Genomic DNA, 19,219 nt, shown 5'->3' with positions numbered 1-19,219 from the left:
GTAACCTACACAATGGTACACACATACTGTATAACCAATACACATGCACATAATTAGTACATACACAAAAATAGTACACATACATAATAGTACATACACATAATATACACACACACACACACACACACACACACACACATATCAACATAATTGGTCCTTGTGTAGATTGGACTTTCTTTCAAACACTACGGGCGCCTTGGCATTGTGGATATTTTGGCAATGTTGTCTTGAAGGCGTTAAAAACATAACTACGTAACCATTACACTTGTAATTTACTTACCCAATATTTATTAACATATGGAGTGAATAAGATGTTAATTAATTACTCAGATCAGACTGGACCGCTTAGGTCTTAATTTACATTTATAGCAAAATAGATCATTTCTTGATTACAACATAATATGCTCATGATATTACTTCATTGTCAATACAGATGATTACATAACACACTCACAAAATCCAAAATTAAGATAGTATCAAACACATCCAGTTAGTTCGGCATGAATAACATGGCACTTTAACTAGCATTCAGTGGTAGTACACCTGTTGGTGGACTCAACAACAGTACCACTGGTAACACCAACATTCATGGGTTCAATAATTAACCTGGGATAACTATTTCTGCTAGTTAATCCCCAATCATAGATACCAATACTGCTCAATACATATACGTAGACAAGATCAATGGACGGACAAGACTGCGTCCACTAGTGACGGGAGTTGTTTACTCCACAGACAGCCGAAACTCGCTCGCAAGAAGCGCCAGGGGGGGGTTAGACTCGTTGCAGTGTTTCCGCACGGCGTTTCCTGGGAAATCTTTTCCTCAGATTCTAACCTCGCTATATTAAAGACATCCTTCAAGAACCATAGGCGGCTACCGAACCTCAGTAGTGGTGCCAACACAGACAGTGCCTGGAGATGCGTTGAGGAAGTCAGAACGTGTTAATGTCTAACTCAAATATTCATACTATAGGTCTGGCAGCAATGCAGACGACACTTACTTTACTCGAATTACTTGGCACATGATTACTTCTCTATGTTAAAACATGAACACTGATATTCACAAAATCGACAAAGTTAAATTGACTTAACATGGCGGCGGGAAACAATCGTTCACATACCTGGAGATGCGTTGAGGAAGTCACTAATGTGTAATTCTTCCTTGTGCATCCGTATATACGTGAGCCTGGGGCAGTTCCAGCCCACGCATACATACCAGAAAGGCTAATCTCACCAACAACAGAAATTATATTCAACTCGGTCGTTGTACACTCAACTATGAAAATCAGTGTCACGGGTCAGGCTAATTTTCAACGTCTATCCCTATAATCTAATCAGAGATTGAGTGTGTAAGGAAAAAGTGAAATGGACGTTAAACACGCATTAACAAAATAATTTAATTTATGTAGCACTTGGAACTCATGACTATCCCCAAGGACGATATAAGGATATGCCACTCATACTGACAAATTCAACACTCACTTACTTATTGTTATAAGGACAGTTGAAGCTTTCAACATCACTCACAATGGATCTTGAATGTTCCAACTGTAATCAGACATATCTAAGCTGCCTCAACAATTGCAACCACAGTTGCAATTTCAAATTCTGTGTCATTACTAAGGAATAACGAAGTTTCGGGTGCACTCGAAGGTTGAGAGAAAACGGAGAACTCAGGCGTCCTGAAGCGATGAGAAAACGGACTCCTCAGACGGGGTACTCAAATAAGGAAAGCATAGCTACATGTTTTGTGGGCTATTGAGCGTAATATGAATCATCTGATTTTACGTTAACTGACGTGTACGACCGTGGTCATTACAATAGGACTGATCTTAGTTTGGGGCCATTGGGTATTTTTTTTGTAGGAATATTACCTATTCGGACCTTAAGCTTAAATGCTGGTCCACCCACTGCTGGGATAAAACACCAGCATCTTTTTTAGTTAACTGTACATCTCCACCACTAGCGTGGGGGTGGATGCTCGGTAAGAAACTGTAGGGTTTCTTGAGAGTGGTTGGTGGTTAGCATTTTGGCAACCTTCTCTGTTGTGATAGGGGGTTGTATGTTTCTCCTAGCTAATTGTGTTCTAGGGCACTCTATGAGGTAATGCTGCAGTGTGTTTTCTGCTCCGCTGTCGCAGGTCTTGCATTTGCGCTGCTCTGCTGTCGCAGGTCTTGCATATGCGCTGCTCTGCTGGTACCTGTACAATGATTTCCCAACTGCATGGGTATCCCGGCCTCGGTCGGTGGAAGTTGACTTCTTCCCTTCTTATATCCTTCATGAGTGGTGGTCTCTCATAATTCGTGACCAGATAGTACCGCCTGGCCGATCGTGATACTGGTGTTAATCTTCTATGTGTGTCTATCACACACATTTTCCTCTGGGCAGTTCGTGTTATTGTGGTCTTCTTTATCTGCTCCTGACTGGGCGGGATGTTCATCTCAGTGTTTCGCTGTCCTAAAGCAGCCTTGGCACCAGCATCAGCTCGTTCATTCCCTGGGATTCCGATATGACTAGGCACCCAGTTAATGATAACTTGCCGATCTTGTAGTTTTAACCCTTGCAGTAGACCAACAACGGATGTTTGAGATGAATGTTGTCTCTAGGCTCTCTGCATTGTCGTGCTTCAATAGCACATCGTGAGTCAGTGTGTATTACAACGCCTTGTTGACTGTTTATGGAAGCGTGACTTAGGGCTCCAAGTATGGCAGCTAGCTCAACTTGCAAAGTAGAGCATCCATCTGAGGTTCTCCAAAGGGACGTGTTACCTTCTTCTTCTATAGTGAAGGTTGCTCCTGCCTTCGTACTGGCGGTCTCAACGGAACCGTCTGTATAATACACTACTATTGTGTGGTGTTAGAGCCTTCATGTTTCTCTCTGCTACCTGTCGGAGCTCATGTGGGTTACAGTCAGCCTTTCTTGTCCCAGTTTGTAGAATGTTGAAGACTGCTGGCGGGGACTCCCACGGTGCTGGGGTGCTGTAGTCTGGACTCATTGTATCAGGTCCTTTGCTGAGGATTGTGTCTTTTAATTTCAGTCGATTTACAGCGTCAGCTGCGCACAATAGTCCTGTTTTCTTGTTAAAGACATGGTAAATAGTTCATCCACCCGCGAGGTATATGGTGCCGTTTCCCCCCTATCTGTTCTGTTTGGTATACATGAAGTGAAATTTGCTGTAATTTTCTGTTATGTTTACACATTTATTTATTTATTTATTTGCGTATTTACTGTCTGATGGTGATCCTTTGTTACTTTTTCTCTTCATATGTCATCTTGCTAGCCGGGCAACCTGTCGATTAATTGCTTTGTTAGATGTCTTGTAACTGTTTGTTTAATTTAATGTAGGCAATGCATACAAGCGCATTACATAAATATACCCTCAGAAATTAAGTACGGGCGTTTATTTCTTTTATAGCGAGATGTTTATACTTTAAATTGCCAACTATGCAAAGGGGGCGCCACCAGATTTTTCTTTAGTTACACCGAAACTATGACTAGAGAAAATGGTTTTGTCTGGTAGGATAAACTAAGCTATGATGTAAGGATTTGCTAACACTAAGCTCAACTTTATGGAAAGTGTTTCAATAGCGCTTTCGTTTAGTTTAAAGCCAAAGTACAAATTACTCAAGATAAGAGGGCGAATTTGTTTTTGGATATTGGTACAAGATATCATATTGGACCTGGAATCATAAAAAAATGGATATTGTAAATTCGGCAATAGATTGAAACTGTTGCAATAAAATCAAGTTTTGGAAATTGTGAGTAAAATGAGACGGGTAGAAAGTTCCCATCTTGTAATCTCAAGGGAGGTTGAAAGTGGATCGTCGCTTAACACGCAAATTCCACAGGTTGGTTCCTTACCAGCTTGGAGTATGAGCGACCTCTACACCACATAGTTTATTCCCATCCTTTTCTACTCCCTATTAATTAATGTTCTGATAAAAGGTTTGGGACATCCATTCTCAATAACTTCATTTATTGCCCTTGAACATCCATGGAAAGACACAATAAACGATTTTCGGGCGTTCCTGTTGGATCATCATCACCAAAAGGTCCAACTGTATTGCCTCCCGTGCTTGTGGGCAGTGTGCCACCGAGAGCTAGCAAGTGCTGTCAGAGAAACACAGAATCTTGGACATTAAACACAATTACGAAAATATTAAAAATTAACAAACACAAAATCATAACGGGACATTATATAAGGCTGGTAAGTACGCAAATATTTGTCGGGAAATGAAAAGATTGGACATTCTGGGATTAAGTAAAGTAAGATGGACAGGGACAGGTTTAAATAGCATTAGCGGTGATGATTTTTACTTCATATATTCAGTTGGTGATAAACATGAGAGAGGTGTTGGTATTCTTGTAAACCAGAAAACAGTAGTGTAAAGATATATCGGGCAGTGTCAGATAGAGTTTTGTTAGTCAAATTTAATGCTAAGTCCACGTACTTGGTAATAATACAAATTTATGCACCAGCAAATAAAAGAGGATGAAATGTATGAAGGTATAAAGAAAGCAAGACACCGTGAAGTTTAATGAATGTCTGATTATAATGGGTGATTTTAACCCAAAAGCTGGGGAAAAGGAAAGTAGCAGCAGCAGTAGGACCACGGGGGTTGGGTAATCGAAATGAGAGAGGAGAAATATTAATTGACTTGTGTAAGGAAAACAAAATGATAATTGCAAATGCATGCTTTGAACAGCACCCTGGGCTATACATGGATCTCACCCCAGGATAATGTAAGCAACGTAGTAAGGAATGAAATAGATCACCATTTAATTCAGAAAAAAATTTATAATTTCGATAACCCGAACCAAGACCTATCCAGGAGCGAATTGTAGGTCAGATCACGTCCCAGTAATGAGTGTGAGGCTAAAGCTTCAAAAATTAAAATTAAAATCTATGGACTAAATCAATGGGATTTAGGTAAGCTCAAACCAGGGGCAGGGATAAAATATGAAATGGAGACCGAAAACAGATTTTCAGTATTGTTAGAGGATGACTTTGATGAACAAGGACCAGCACAACAATTTAATAATTACAAAAGTAAAGTTAGAGACTGGGGGGAAACTTATAGGACATAGCAGGAACGATGCAAAAAGTGGGTGGGTGACAAATTAATGAAAGTTGAAAGAAATAAACAGACGAAGAAATATGATAAAACGAAGTAAAACTTTAAAAAAAATAAAGAAATTCAAAAGGAATGCAGACAGGCCAAAAAAGGTGATATAGAGAGGAAATGCAAAAAGGTAGAAGATATGACATAAGGCATAACTGTAGGGATACATATAATAATATTAAAAAATAAATACGGAAAAAGGGAAATGAAGGGGATGGGACTTTTGAAAGCAAAAACGTAAGATCCTGTTTAAGACATAATAAATAAAGGAGAGATGAGCAGAGTATGTAGAAGAACTATACAATGATAAGAATAGAGTAGAGGTAAGGAACGAAGAGGAAATAAATATCGAACTACTAATTCTGGAATCGGAAGTTGAGGCAGCTGTGAGCAAAAAATAAATAAATAAAATAAAATATAAAGCTTGTGGGGTTGATCAGCTTCCAGCAGAATTTATAAAGCAGATGGCCAAGAATGAGATCAAATGTTTGACTAACATGTGTAATTCCATATACTTCAAAGGTGACCTTCCCTGTGATTAAAAAAATCAACTTGTATTTTTACTAAAACAAAACAAAAAAAGCCTTCGAGCGCACCCAGTTTGGAACAATAAGCTTAATACGTCATAACTGCAAAGTTTTATGAAACATAATTTTAAATAAAATAAAATTTAGAATAGATATTGATTTATCTGAAGAGCAAAATGGATTTAGAAAGGGAAAAGGAACTAAAGAAGCTATACAGTATTTGGCTTGGGTGAAGGGGTTTTAGAACCCCCCAAAGGTGATATCTGTTGTGTTGATTTTTAAAAAGCTTTTGATAAGAAAAAACAAACTTATAGAGATCTTGGAAAACATAGGCATTAATGAAGGAGATATTGAAATTTTAAAGAATCGTTACTGACAACAGGAGGATGCAGTGTTAGTAAATAAAGAACTTACTAATTGGTTCACAGTTGGACAGGGAGTACGACAAGGCTGTATTCTGCCTCCAACATTGTGTAATATATATTCAAAATTCCTAATAAGAGAAGTTATAAGTGACAACGAAGGAATAAAATTAATGCTAAAGTAAGATCAAATATACGCTATGCGGATGGTATTGCTCTTATCGCGGGTAGTGATGAAGCATCGCAAAACCGGCTAAAAGACGAGTGGAAAAAGGTGAAGAACAAGAGTTAATATTTAATGCTGTAAAGGCGAAACCGATTCTTGATTCAAAATTGGAAATCTATTCCAAAATAAAAGTTATGGTAGGCAACAGGATATTTAAATATTTGGATTTTTTTATATATATTTGAGAATAACATTAGCTGTGATGGTAGGTGTACGGAAGAAATCAAAACAAGAATAGGGCAAACAAAACAAGCATCTAATAATAAAAAAGACCTAATGAAAAGGGACATCTTCAATTTGAGATAAAGGACTGATGTATGGGTTAGAAACGTGGACACTTTCAGCAGACACCAGAGAGGCTGGAAGCCCTTGAAATGTGGTGTTATATGTGAATGTTAAGAATAAGTTGCACTGACAGGAAAACAGATGAAGTTCTAAGGTTAGCAAAAGCTTCAAGAGAAATACTTGAAATGTACAGAAAAAGAAACTGAGATACTTTGGTCATATAATTAGGTGATGGGGGAATAATAATAGGAATATTAATGGACAAGGTTAAGGGGAAGGCAGAGGCTGAGATGAACGAATCAAATTTGAAACTAGGTCCCCAGAGATACAAAATCTTGGAGGATTAGTAAAATCAACATGAAAACGTTTCGAGTGGAGGTTTGTCGTCGCCATCCCTCAGATATGAGGACGGTATTCTGTTTGACCGCTGTTGTATAAATGTATGCTAGCAACTCGCTACACCCTTTAACCTTCCCTCTGACACAAAGAGGAAGATCCGTATAGATAATCTGAACATGTATCAACATTCAAACGTATTACGAACATATTATATATGAGGTGAAGAAATGTAATCGTATTTTAGCGAACAAAACATGCACATCCTGTAATTAGTGAGCAAAACACTAAGTAGTTTGAATACTATGTGGGTTGCATTTCCTCGCCAAGCGGATGCTGCTAATTATAGTTTTGTTTTACTGTTGTCATTTTTATTCCAATTTTTATCAAATTTCTGTGTTGCTATTTTCATAAATGGTCTTGTCAGAAAATTGCGAAATAAATATTTATTATGCGGGACTTACTCCAGGCTGTGAACTGTTGTAATAACCTTTCCGATTATCAGAAAAACATGGAAATCATCGTTGAAAAAAAAATAGGGACTCGACTGGACCCACGAGCATCATGTAAATTGACCTTATTTATGAATGTTAGATGTCCAGTTTTCGACAGGGATGTCTAGTGATATATGGAGATTATGCCATGTCCGGTCAAAAGTGCTGACCGGACGCCAAATGTCCGATCACAGTAAAACTTCTTTAATTAGTTTTAAATATTTTGTATTTTTAAACTCAAACACATTCCCTCACGTTATGAAGAACATTTGACAAGTTTCGTCCACAGCATTACCGCAAGAGATCACAGAAACGAGCAAGTTCCTCTGATTTGTGGTTACAAATTTCCAAACCGTCAGTCCCCCAAACTTAATCCAGAACGTGCAGCATGTGTTTGCCGTACTAACCAGAAATACGTATGTAGAGCGTATCTTCAGCGTAAAGATGAATCGCTGGACAGAGGAAAGAAATCGTTACGTGTGGACTTACTAAAGCAGAACTGCTGGTTCATTTTAACAATAATATTATGAGCTGTGGAGAACTCATAATATTTGTCAGAACTGTCGCTGCCAAGGAACTTGTTGGAGTAGCAAGAAAAATGAAAAATAGTAAACAAAAAAATGAAGTGTGTTTATGTATATATAAAACCATACAAATATTTTTTGAAGTGAATACATAATTCTCTGAATATTTCTTTGTGCTGTATGTAGAGGACGAATGTTGGTGCTGAAATCTTTAATATCAGCAGCAGTTATCTCGATCATTGATATCACACCTTTTTGTGGTGAGAGGTTGTAAAGTATGTTTAAAAATAAGATTACAATACAGTTCATGGACTACTTATAACACTGGCATTTCTTGTAAGTCTCAGATTTCCCATCTACTTATTAAGTGTAACGTGAAGTAAGATTAATAAATGTCACTGGCAGTTAACAATAAGAGGCTCCACCCAGCCCAGTATAGTACACCCTGAGGAAGGTAACCAGTCACATTATTTACCCCAAAGAAGTGCATTAATCTCTTTCTTAAACTTAGCAACCTATTCATCAAAGACACTGAGCTGTTTCATCTCGGTTCATTTATACAATAAGGATGAATACTCTCTGCCTGGCGAATCACTCTAGGAGTGACGCAGTACTGGGGTATCATGTGATGATTATTGTTCAACATCTTGTGTAACAGACAACAAATATGTCTTGTGTGTTCTCGATCGTTGTTCTTGTTTTGAAGAAAACGCTGTACAATTTGGGATAACTTGTCCAACAGTTTGTGATTGTTGTCAGACCCAGACCCAGACGAGTGAGGAATTGTTAAGCAATTGACCAAAAACTGAATAAAGTTGATATCATCATCCTGATAAATAAAGAAACCTTACGAATATTCTCATTTTCGTTGAAGTAATTGAATATAATTATTTTCTTTTATGTTCTCTAAAATTCAGTATGGTATCAAAAGTAACATGAGGCATTGTAAGCTGATGAAAGTTGTTTACTGTGACGTCACATTTGGAGGCGTGAGAGGATGTGCCCGATATATTGTTCTTACAGCAGTTGATACTTAGTGAGGCAGCAACGCCACCTCTTGAGTCTAGAGCGAGTATATGAGCTAATACGGTAAAATCTACAGTCTTATTAGTCGCTTGGCATTTCCTGTCAGGGCCGTTCTTTTGAACTGATCAGATTGCTGTGTATCCTTCAGGCACTAGCGTCGTAAATTGCATGAATCACGAGGGCGAGAATGAACTCTGCATGCTTCCCTGTTGGGCGCTGTAAATTCTTTCGTGCTTCACCTTGCACATGAGGCAAGAGGGTGCCCAATAAACTAGCCCCCTCGCGGGTCAAATCTGAAAATCTGAGAAGAGTCTGTGATCCTGTTTTGACACATTTATACTGTATGTTTACACCTTACACTGTGTTCGAGCAAAGTAAGCAACGCTATATGTTCGTAGCATTAATAGCTTCTATAAGATCCAGGTCAACATTATCCTGTAACACATTATATAATAACTTTTTAAAATTTAGACATAGTATCCTTGATTAGGAAGCTGTAGAGGATCGTTTCGTAAAATTTGTTAGAAATGAAGAACTACTTCTATTGTGGTTTTCTACAGCAATATTAAATTTTTGATGTTGTAATAATTGACTGTTGGTGTACTCCTTCGACCGTGTTTGCTCTCTGGTGTCATGTGCTGTTACTATTGTTATCCATGACAGCAGGTTAAGGTATAACATCTTAATGCCCCCTGGAGGATGGAGGTAGACTGATAAAGGCTATCTTGTAAGAACACCGCACTTGATATTATCTTATCATTGATACAAGTCAAGGAAGGCTTGGCACCTGAGGGTATCGTTGCCGTGACTGAACGACTTTTGTTACCAATTTAGTTTACTTGTACCGTTCATGAAATATAGTAGTTTATGTATAGAAAACATGGTAACTTACAAATTTATATGCACATAGAGCATTCACATAAAATGCAGTACTGTAGTTACATGTAATTTTCCGTCAACGTGTGCCAAAAATACAGAGTTTACATACACGAAATCCAGCAATTCACTGACACGATATTATAGAAAATTTGATTGCATAGCGTATAGTGCATAACATCATTCTTTCCCTCACTATATATAATTTACTTCCCTCACTATATATAGTTTAATCCCTCATTATATATAGTTTACTTCCCTCACACAACATATTGAAGAAAAATCACACCCGTTTATGAAATGTAAGGAAGAGCTTACTACCGGTATGCCTTTGGCGAACTTGTTTAATGTCATTAAAATCGTGTATAGCTACAAACAGAAATCCTAGAGGGTAACGAATGTATTACGAGTTTTCTAAGTGAGAGAGAGATTTGTATTTTCAAACTGGCTCAATCGGTTTAACATCAATTGAGAGAAAATTCCTTGAAGCAAAAGTTACTAATTCACTTTGAAAAACACAGATTGAATAATGAATCAGCATGACTTTACTACAGAAAGCTTTCGTGTCTAACAAATCTGTTATCATTATTTTGAAGTGATTTCGAATCTGTGGACGATGGAAACGACTATGATGCGGTCTACCTTACGAAAAACTAAAACGGAAAGTGGAGGCAATATTCTAAATTAGTTTACGGCAAGGTTAACTAACAGGAAACAGAACCAACATAAATGATACTGTACAAAATCCGACTTGGTTAACGTCACGAGTGGCGTACCACAAGGTTCGGTATTTTGAGTGTTGCTGTTTATTATATACTGTACTCGTACATTAACGACATGACCATAGGCGTTGACAACAACATAATTAACTTTGCTGACGGCGCAAAAATAGAACATAATTAAATCTGATGAAGTCTGGAAAATTACAGGAAGACCTAAAAAATATTTTTTTTTTGTGTGAACTTAAAAATGGCAGATCCAACTCGGTGTAGAGAAGTGTAAAGTTCTGAGGCTAGGAATCGGAAACAAGTGAACAAACTAACAGCATAGGTATAGAGAAATCCGATTGTGAGAAAAAATTATTAAGGACCTAAAACCTGGACAGCAATACGTTTTGTACGAAATAAGGCTTAACAAAGTAATAGTGTTCATATCTAGGAGCGTTAGTAACAGAGAAATGATGTTACCCTAGAACTATGGATTATGCTGTCCAATTTTTGTCTCCACGGATAGTGATTCCCTAAAAAGCATTCAGAAGATGGCAATGCCGGGCATTAGGAATCTTGAGTATGGCGACATTAACAAAACTGAATTCGCATTCTCTTGAGAGACAAGAACATAAGAATGGAGGAAACTGCAGCGGGCCTATTGGCTCATACTTAGCAGCCCAGTTTGAACCCAACCCCTATCGCTCATATATCCATCCAACCTACTGTATATTTGAAGCTACCCAGCGTTTTCGAGTTCATGAAGAAGTTCGGTAAGTTGTTCACTAATCTACTACTCTATTTCCAAACCAGTATTTACCTATCTCGCGCCTTAATCTAAATTTGTCTAATTTAAAACCATTGCTGCGAGTTCGCTCCTGGTTATATCACCTTTTAACCCTGATTTCCATTTATACACCTCGATCATCTCGCCCCTCACTCTACGTCTCTCGAGAGAGTGCAAATTAAGATGCTTTAATCTGTCTCTGTACTCACAACTCCTAATGACCAGGATTAATCTTGTCATCCTCCTCTGAATGCTATCTAGAGATTCTATATCCATTCTGTAGTACGGTGACCAGAACTGAACCGCGTAATCCAAGTGAGGTCTCACAAGCGCAAGATATAGTTGAAGGATAACCTCGCTAGTCTTGTAACTAACACTGCTTTGTATGAACTCAAGTACTTTGTTAGTATGTTTCGAGCAAATTCGCACTGTTGTCTTGGTTTAAGATTCCTACTTATCATTACCCCTAAACCCTTCTCACAGTCGGATTTCTCTATAACAACTTTGTTCATCTGATATCTGGTGTCTCTGTTTACATCTCCTAGGCTAAGTACTTTACATTTTTTCTACATTAAACAAAATTTCATCTGCCATTTTGCAGACCATGGCAAAAATTTTTTAAGACTTTCCTTGTAGTTTTGCGGAGTTTTCGTCAGATTTAATTACACGCCCTATTTTAGTGTCGTCAGCAAATTTACTTATGTTGCTGTCTACGCCTCTATCTATGTCATTTGTGTATATAATAAATTGTAATATTCCAAGTACTGAACCTGGGGGGCACTCCGTTAGTGACGCTACCCCAATCGGATTAATGCTTACTAGCTGATTCCTGTTCTGTAACCACACTAATCCATTTTAGAATATCTCCTCCAATGCCATCAGCCTCCACTTTTCGTATTAGTCTTTCGTGGGGGACTCTGTCAAAGGCTACCTTGTATGGGCCAGTAGACAATACTGTAGGCGTACATCTCTAAGGTGGTGGTACTGTACGTATTACAATAAACAATAAACTAGGCCCTTTTTGCACAGTACTGTTCGGGACTCATTTTTATCTGGTGTTATAGGTGGGCGGAAGAGTCTCTGTGTAACAACTCGCGTCACCTCTTAAACAGGGATACTTGCCATTCTTGCGTTGCTCATAGATGAACTTGTCGTGCATAATATGGAACCCTACCTTGCTTTCCACTTTGGTTAAATTGCCAATTCACACAATTAAAAATCACTTTTCTATGATCCACTTTTGCATCATTTGGAAAGTCTGGATCATATCCCGTGTATCCTGCGATACACTAATGATTTTATCTACAACTTCCTCAGACAGTCTTTATAGCATTTTTTTTTAATTTTCATTCATTTTGAAAAATTCTTTTACAGTACACTGCACTAAAATATTAACTAATTTACCAGTCTATTTTTGACTAAGCGAATGGACCAATACTAACTGCACATAACTATGGTCACGTTAGTTTTTTGTCACTATGGTGTTCCTCTGTTTTTCAGTCTACCCAGTCTGCCTCATTTAACATATATGTAAAAAACACAACATAGTACAGTAGCGGAAAGGTGTCCCTACATCCCCTGTGGTAACACGTCTCCAAACAGGAAGGCATCACGATAGTTCCGAGACCACAATGTCGTATGCACGACCGAGTCTCCCTTGAAAAATTTAATAAGTCAATACCGTTTTAAAAGGAACAAACGTGCGGGAAACACCTATCTGGTTATGGCCGCATGGTTTTTGCAGTACAGTATATGTATAGCAAGTGGTGACCTGTGGTGTAATGGTCAGCATGATCCCCTCGCAAGCGAGCGGACCCGGGTTCGATCTTCGGGAAGTGTGAAACTATGGGCAATTTTCTTTACGCCATTTGCCTCTGTCTACCCAGCAGTAATTGGGGACCTCGATGTGTTCCGGGGTAGTGGTTAGCCAGTGCAGTTGTCGAGTTGTCAGGTCTTCTCGGACTGTTCCTTGAAGCTGGGTCATGCAGCTCGTTAACTTAGGGTGTGGTTGTTGTGTTGGCGACAGCTTCTGCACCTTAAACAAATTCACGCCTAGGTGGCCCTTGGGCCGGCTATCCTCGTTACACGAAGGGCAACCATTATTTATTTTTTATGCATAGCAATGATAAAAGTACGCCAAAACAGCTTCATGTTGTCATGTAATCTCAAACTGACATGGTATCATACTGGGGCCATTAAGGTGACTTGAACCCACTTATGAAAATCATTAGATATTTTTCAGAACGTTCTAGTCCCGTAATCTATTACTGAAAAAAAAAAAGTGAAAATTTACTGAGTGAACAAGTTTGGGTTGATGTGAGAATGATACGTTGTAAAATATCGTAAATTATAGGTGTGGTTCTGAGTTTTCACCAAAACACAGACATGTTGCATGACGAGTCAGAATTCGAATTAAAATTAAAATTCAAGCAATCGAAGGAATAAAATTTCATTGGATTCAATCTTACATGACATACAATAGTCTCCGGATTAAGTTTACATACTAAGATGGGAGATAGCATTAGTAGCACCTGTGTGATGGTGTAAATAAACGGTGAAGCAGTTGGTCATTATTGATGTATGTGAAGGAGGACGCAGCTATTGGTGATGAACTTAAAGATTTAAATTGTTATCGGCTATTACAGGCAGTGCAGCGGATGGTCATGTTTAGTAAATTTAAGATTAATATTGTGGTGTTCATTACTGCAGGTGGCGAAGCAGTTGTTGCGGGACGGCGCGGACGTCCACCAGAGATGCCGATGGACCCACATGACAGCCTTGCACTACTCTGCCTACTTCGACGTGGCCCCCGTACTAGACCTTCTGCTCCGGGATCCTCAGGGTAAGTCCTCGACTCTTACTGACTTGTTCCGTCATTATAGTTGTTGTTTAGGTACGCTGACTCGGTGAATGTATATTACAGTATGATAGAACATGCGTTAGAAGAGGTTGTAAGTGTCATGTAGTATAAGGCGACCTTCCTTCCTTCTGACAGGAGTGTGTATAAACGATGCGTGTCTGGAGTACTCTGGGGGCGCTCCTCTGCATATCGCAGCAGCCAACCTGAGCCTGGCAGCTGTGCGCGTACTGCTGCAACATGGCGCCCTACCCACCCTCACCGACACCCAGGGACGCACACCCTTCCGTAAGTTAATCTCCTGCAGCACCTGCATATTGCTAAGGTCATATTAAGTTCTTCCATACATCCCTCTATGTATGTATTGCATTATGTTTAAAACACGTTGAAACGAGTTGATCTTGCTCCCACCTAAGCTAAACTGACTAATTATATAGGTTTGGTCGAGGAATTTTTGAACGAGCGAAAGTTTTTAATCCTGATAGCTTCTTCAGGCGAATGTAACTTACATTTGATAAAGTAATTGTTAATAAATATAACGTCACCTCGTACATCTCACTTTCATACAGCACACAAACCGTATACCCTTGTAAGCCCTGGAGCGCTGATAGAACCTTACTGATATCCAGGTGGATCTTTGTTGCAGCTGCATACTGTATGTTTCGTACTTTAGTGGGAAAACTAGAATAAAAATGTAAGTTGAACTTTGTATAGGCAGAGAGATAGGGAGAATATCTGTGCCAGAGAATACTTTCCTTAAGTTACTGTTTTATGAGGAATACCCACCTGGGTACCGGTCATCGATCCACATAAGGACCTGGGGGGTGGGGGGGGGATAAAAAGAGAAAAGCAAAAATTAGGAGAAAAAGAGTATGTTAATCTACACCAGGAAGATACTGAGAAACCCATATTTTGAAGTAAGACAGATCGTAAGAGAATGGAAACACAGAAGACAAAGCATACCACAGGTTGGCTGTGTGAGGAAAGAAGGATGTACTTGTATAATATGGACACGAAGTAGTACCTTAAGCTGTGCATTAAAATATTACATAGAATTAATACATTTTCTGTAATACTTTACTGTACATAATTAATACAGTAATATAATAATACACAGCTTAAGGTACTACTTCGTGTTCATATTATACAGTACTATAACGGTGGGCACCGCAGGCAAGACGAGTATTGCGAGACCACTGCCTTGCCGGCGATACACAGGACGCCGAATCCACCTAACATTGCCCGTTAAAGTGCCTATAAAAGAGAGAGAGAGAGAGAGAGAGAGAGACGAAGAGAAAGGGAAGAGAAATTATTGACTAAAGGAGGAGAGTTAATAAGACGAAAGAAGAAGAACCACCCTAGATATAAGAACAGAAGAAAAGAACATAAGAAACATAAGAAAATAAGGAGTCTGCAATAGGCCGGTTGGCCTGTGCATGGCAGCTCTTATCGAGAGTTACTGCCACTCTATCATCCATGAATCTATCTAGCCTCCTTTTAAAACTTTCCAGCGTTCCAGCACTTACTACGAAGTTGCTAAGCTTGTTCCACTCGTCTACCACTCTATTTGTGAACCATTTTCTTCCTATCTCCCTCATAAACCTAAACTTATCCAACTTAAATCGGTTGCTACGAGTCCTATTCTGCTCGGATATTATAAGAACTTTATCTATATCTACTTTATTGATTCCTTTCACCCACTTAAATACTTCCATCATATCTCCCCGCACTCTTCGTCTTTCTAGGAAATGCAAGTTTAGTTTATTTTATCTATCTTGATATGGAAGGTTTCTAAGTCCCGGAATCATTTTCGTCGTTCGTCGCTGCACCGACTCCAGTGAATTGATATACATTCTATAATAAGGGCACCAGAGCTGAACGGCATAATCGAGGTGCAGCCTGACTAGAGCAAGATATAGTTGCAATATGACCTCCGCACTCTTATTACTTACACTTCTAAATATAAAACCTAATACTCTGTTTGCCTTATTTCGAACATTAACGCACTGTTTTCTAGGCCGTAGGTCCGGGCTTACAAGTACCCCTAGGTCTCTTTCACAAGTCGACTTCTCTAGGTTGATGTTGTTAAGGCTGTATACATTGACAGTACTCCAAGTCAAGACGAATGAATCCCTTATAAACCTGTACAACGTCCCCAACTTTCGTGTGGCTTCCATGACACATTAGAGGGAATGGTGAGGCCTAGCATATCTGTTTTAGAATTTGGCAAAATGGTTGGGTCCTGAAATGTGATTGGTGAGGATATCTTCTATTTTAGAAAGTATATTGGTAAATACTGTGTTTTATTACTATTGAATTTAACCAAGTTTCAACCTCTTCATTCAGAGATGCTGCACACATCCGCATTGATAGAAGAAACGATATCAACTCTAGAAACAGATCTAGTTTGAGAGTTAGGGGGAAGGGGAAAATGAGAAGAGTGAAGAGTAGAATCGTCAGCGTAAGAGAAATAGAATTATTCGTAGTGTGAAGTGAATTATTGATAAAAAGAAGGAAGAGAGTAGGTGAAAGAACAGAACCTTGTGGAAAACCGCTATTGGTAGAGAAAGAAAACGCTATCGATCCCTCGACAACAATGGCCATGGATAGGTTCTCAAGGAAGCTAGAAAAGAGAGAACAAAGTGGAGGAGAGAAACCATAAGAGGGAAGTTTAGAAAGAAAGACTTATGCCATACCCTGTCAAATGCTTTGGAGATGTCGAGGGCCATTACAAAGGATTCCCCAAAATCCCTAAGAGAGGGTGACCTAAGATGGGTGCAGTAGGAGAGCAGATCTCGCCTGCCGGAGCCATATTTGTGATCCGACAAAAGAGAAAGACGTTCAAGGTGACGGAGAAAATGAGAGTTTAAGATAGTTTCGAAAATCTTAGAGAGGGGTGAAGATTGGGCAAAGGGACGATAGTTAGAGGGATTAGAATGGCCACCCTTCTTCGAGATGTGCTGAACCGAGGCATGCTTCCAAGAAGGAAAAGTTTGTGTTTTGGGGCAAAGGCGAAAGAGGCGAACAAGCACAGGGGGTATACGGTCTGGTCCATGCGCCTTGCTCACATCCAGATTGGATAACACACCAGCAACCCTACGAGTGGAGATTATAAGAAAGTACATAGGTTCAGTAGGAGGAGTAGGTGTAGGGGGGTTAGGGTTGGAATCATTTAAGGTGGAGTTAGAGGGAAATAAGGTGCCAAAGATATTGGCTTTATCGGAGGGGGAGTTGGAAAAGAGGGAGTGCAAAAGTTATTACAGATGTTTTTGGTTAAGGACCAGAAGGGTTTACCAGAAGAACGGTTAGTCAGGTCAGCGGTCTTTTTTCTTTAATTTTTTTAATAAGATTCCGCTTGTTCCTTACAATGATTCCTAGATGTAATGAAAGAGGTGAGTAAGAGGAGGAGGAGATAGTTTCATAGCTTGATACGCCTTATCTCTGTCCTTACGTGCAAGAGAACAGGAGCGATCAAACCATGATTGTAAAGTGAAAGTTTTCGTATAAGATGGGATAAATGCACTCATACCACCCTGCATAACCCCAGCAGTGCTGTCAGCACATACCGAGGCGTCCCGAGTGGAAAACCAACATTCGTCATAGGGAAAGTTGGAGAAGAATTCTCTCAAGGATTGTCAGTGTGCCCTCCGATAGTGCCATAGTTGGCGTTTAGAAGGGAGTGGGGGAGGTGGTCGTGCCCAGTTTGATTTCATGGAAATAAGTTTGTGATCAGAAGACCCTAAGGGCGCGGAAATTGAATAAGAATAGTTACTGTAGAAGTAAAACAAAGATCAAGACTGTTAGCCAGTTGGTCGTGTCGATCTGGAACACGTGTAGGATGTTTAATTATTTGTTTCAGATCATTAAGTAAGAAAAAAATACCTTCAACTGCACCTGAGAATCTCGTGGCAGCTGTGATTGTAGTTCAGTTGCCAAGTCATTATTATTATATATTATTATTATTATTATTATTAGTAGTAGTAGTAGTAGTAGTAGTAGTAGTAGGATATTTAATATTAAGGTAAATAAATGGTGGCGAAGGTGTGGCTATTAGGGGAGGCTGGAGGCCACGTAAAAAAAAAAAAAAAGTTATTATTATTATTAGTAGTAGTAGTTACATTTTCGCCCCCAGGCCCCGATGTGGTCAGTGACCTTTGCCCTGGGGGATCCCGAAAAAAGCAAATATACGAACATTTGGAAACTTCTCATGACCTTAAATAACAATGAATAGTTTATTATAAAAATTCTACCTTTGGTTTGTTTAATATTTATCCTGACAGTGATACAGCCGAAAATAGATCCACCAATCACAATCACCTTTACATACAGCCTTCCTTTACCAAGTATTGCCAGGTAAAATTGCGAGTAAGAGACCCAGGGTGGGGTCGGTGCATCTTTGGCTGACTGTACATTGAAATCCCCTAGGAAGAGGATCTCGGTGTTGGGGTGTGAGGATAGCAACGACTCATGGCAAGAAGTGAGATAGTCAAAGAGTTCGAAATAGTTGGTAGAGTTGGGAGAACAGTATAGGAAACAAAGAAAAATAGTCATAGTTGGTAGAGATATTTTGAGCCAGATGACATCATAAAGGGAAGATTCAAGATCCGTGAGTCGGGCTATAGGTGTACGTGTGTTGCAGTAGGCGCATACACCTCCCTTAGAACGGAAGTAGGTATAAAGGTTGTAGTTAGAGACTTGAAAAGGTTTGGGTGAAGCTGCTTTGGTCAGTTGAAGTTCGGAGAGTAGTAAGAGATCGGGGGAAGAGGTTAATAGATGGTGCTCCACAGAAGAAAAATTGGATCTCAGTCCGCGAATGTTGGAAAAATGAAGTGTGAAAAAAGCCGATCCTCCAGCAACCGTAGTGGCGTCAGTTGAGGCCCCAGTAGCTTGATGATGATCAGGTCGGCCCTGGGGTCCACAACCTTCCCGACCAGTGGGACCCATCCGAGAAGGCCCCGCTTCAGTATTAATATCAACTGACATAGAAATAAATAGAAAAATAAAACGCATCAAGATAGAAAGATAGCAGTTGGTGTTGTCAAAGTAAGAGAAACAATTATATCTCTGTAATTGTGTGTAATGAGACCAT

General features: G+C 39.3%; 1 protein-coding gene across 1 annotated transcript in view; it reads left to right on the top strand.

Annotated features, from left to right (window-relative positions):
• Positions 1–19,219, top strand: part of LOC121880076 (CAP-Gly domain-containing linker protein 3-like) — a 184,445-nt gene that overhangs the window by 142,915 nt on the left and 22,311 nt on the right. The window contains exons 6-7 of the mRNA XM_042387085.1: positions 13,983–14,115; positions 14,269–14,418. Coding sequence (XP_042243019.1) covers positions 13,983–14,115; positions 14,269–14,418 — 283 coding nt within the window. The remainder of the gene's footprint in view (positions 1–13,982; positions 14,116–14,268; positions 14,419–19,219) is intronic.

Source organism: Homarus americanus, unplaced genomic scaffold, assembly GCF_018991925.1.
Source record: "Homarus americanus isolate GMGI-L3 unplaced genomic scaffold, GMGI_Hamer_2.0 scaffold30108, whole genome shotgun sequence".
Classification (NCBI taxonomy): domain Eukaryota; kingdom Metazoa; phylum Arthropoda; class Malacostraca; order Decapoda; family Nephropidae; genus Homarus; species Homarus americanus.
Note: the sequence above shows the minus strand (reverse complement) of the source record. Positions and strands in the feature narration are given on the sequence as shown.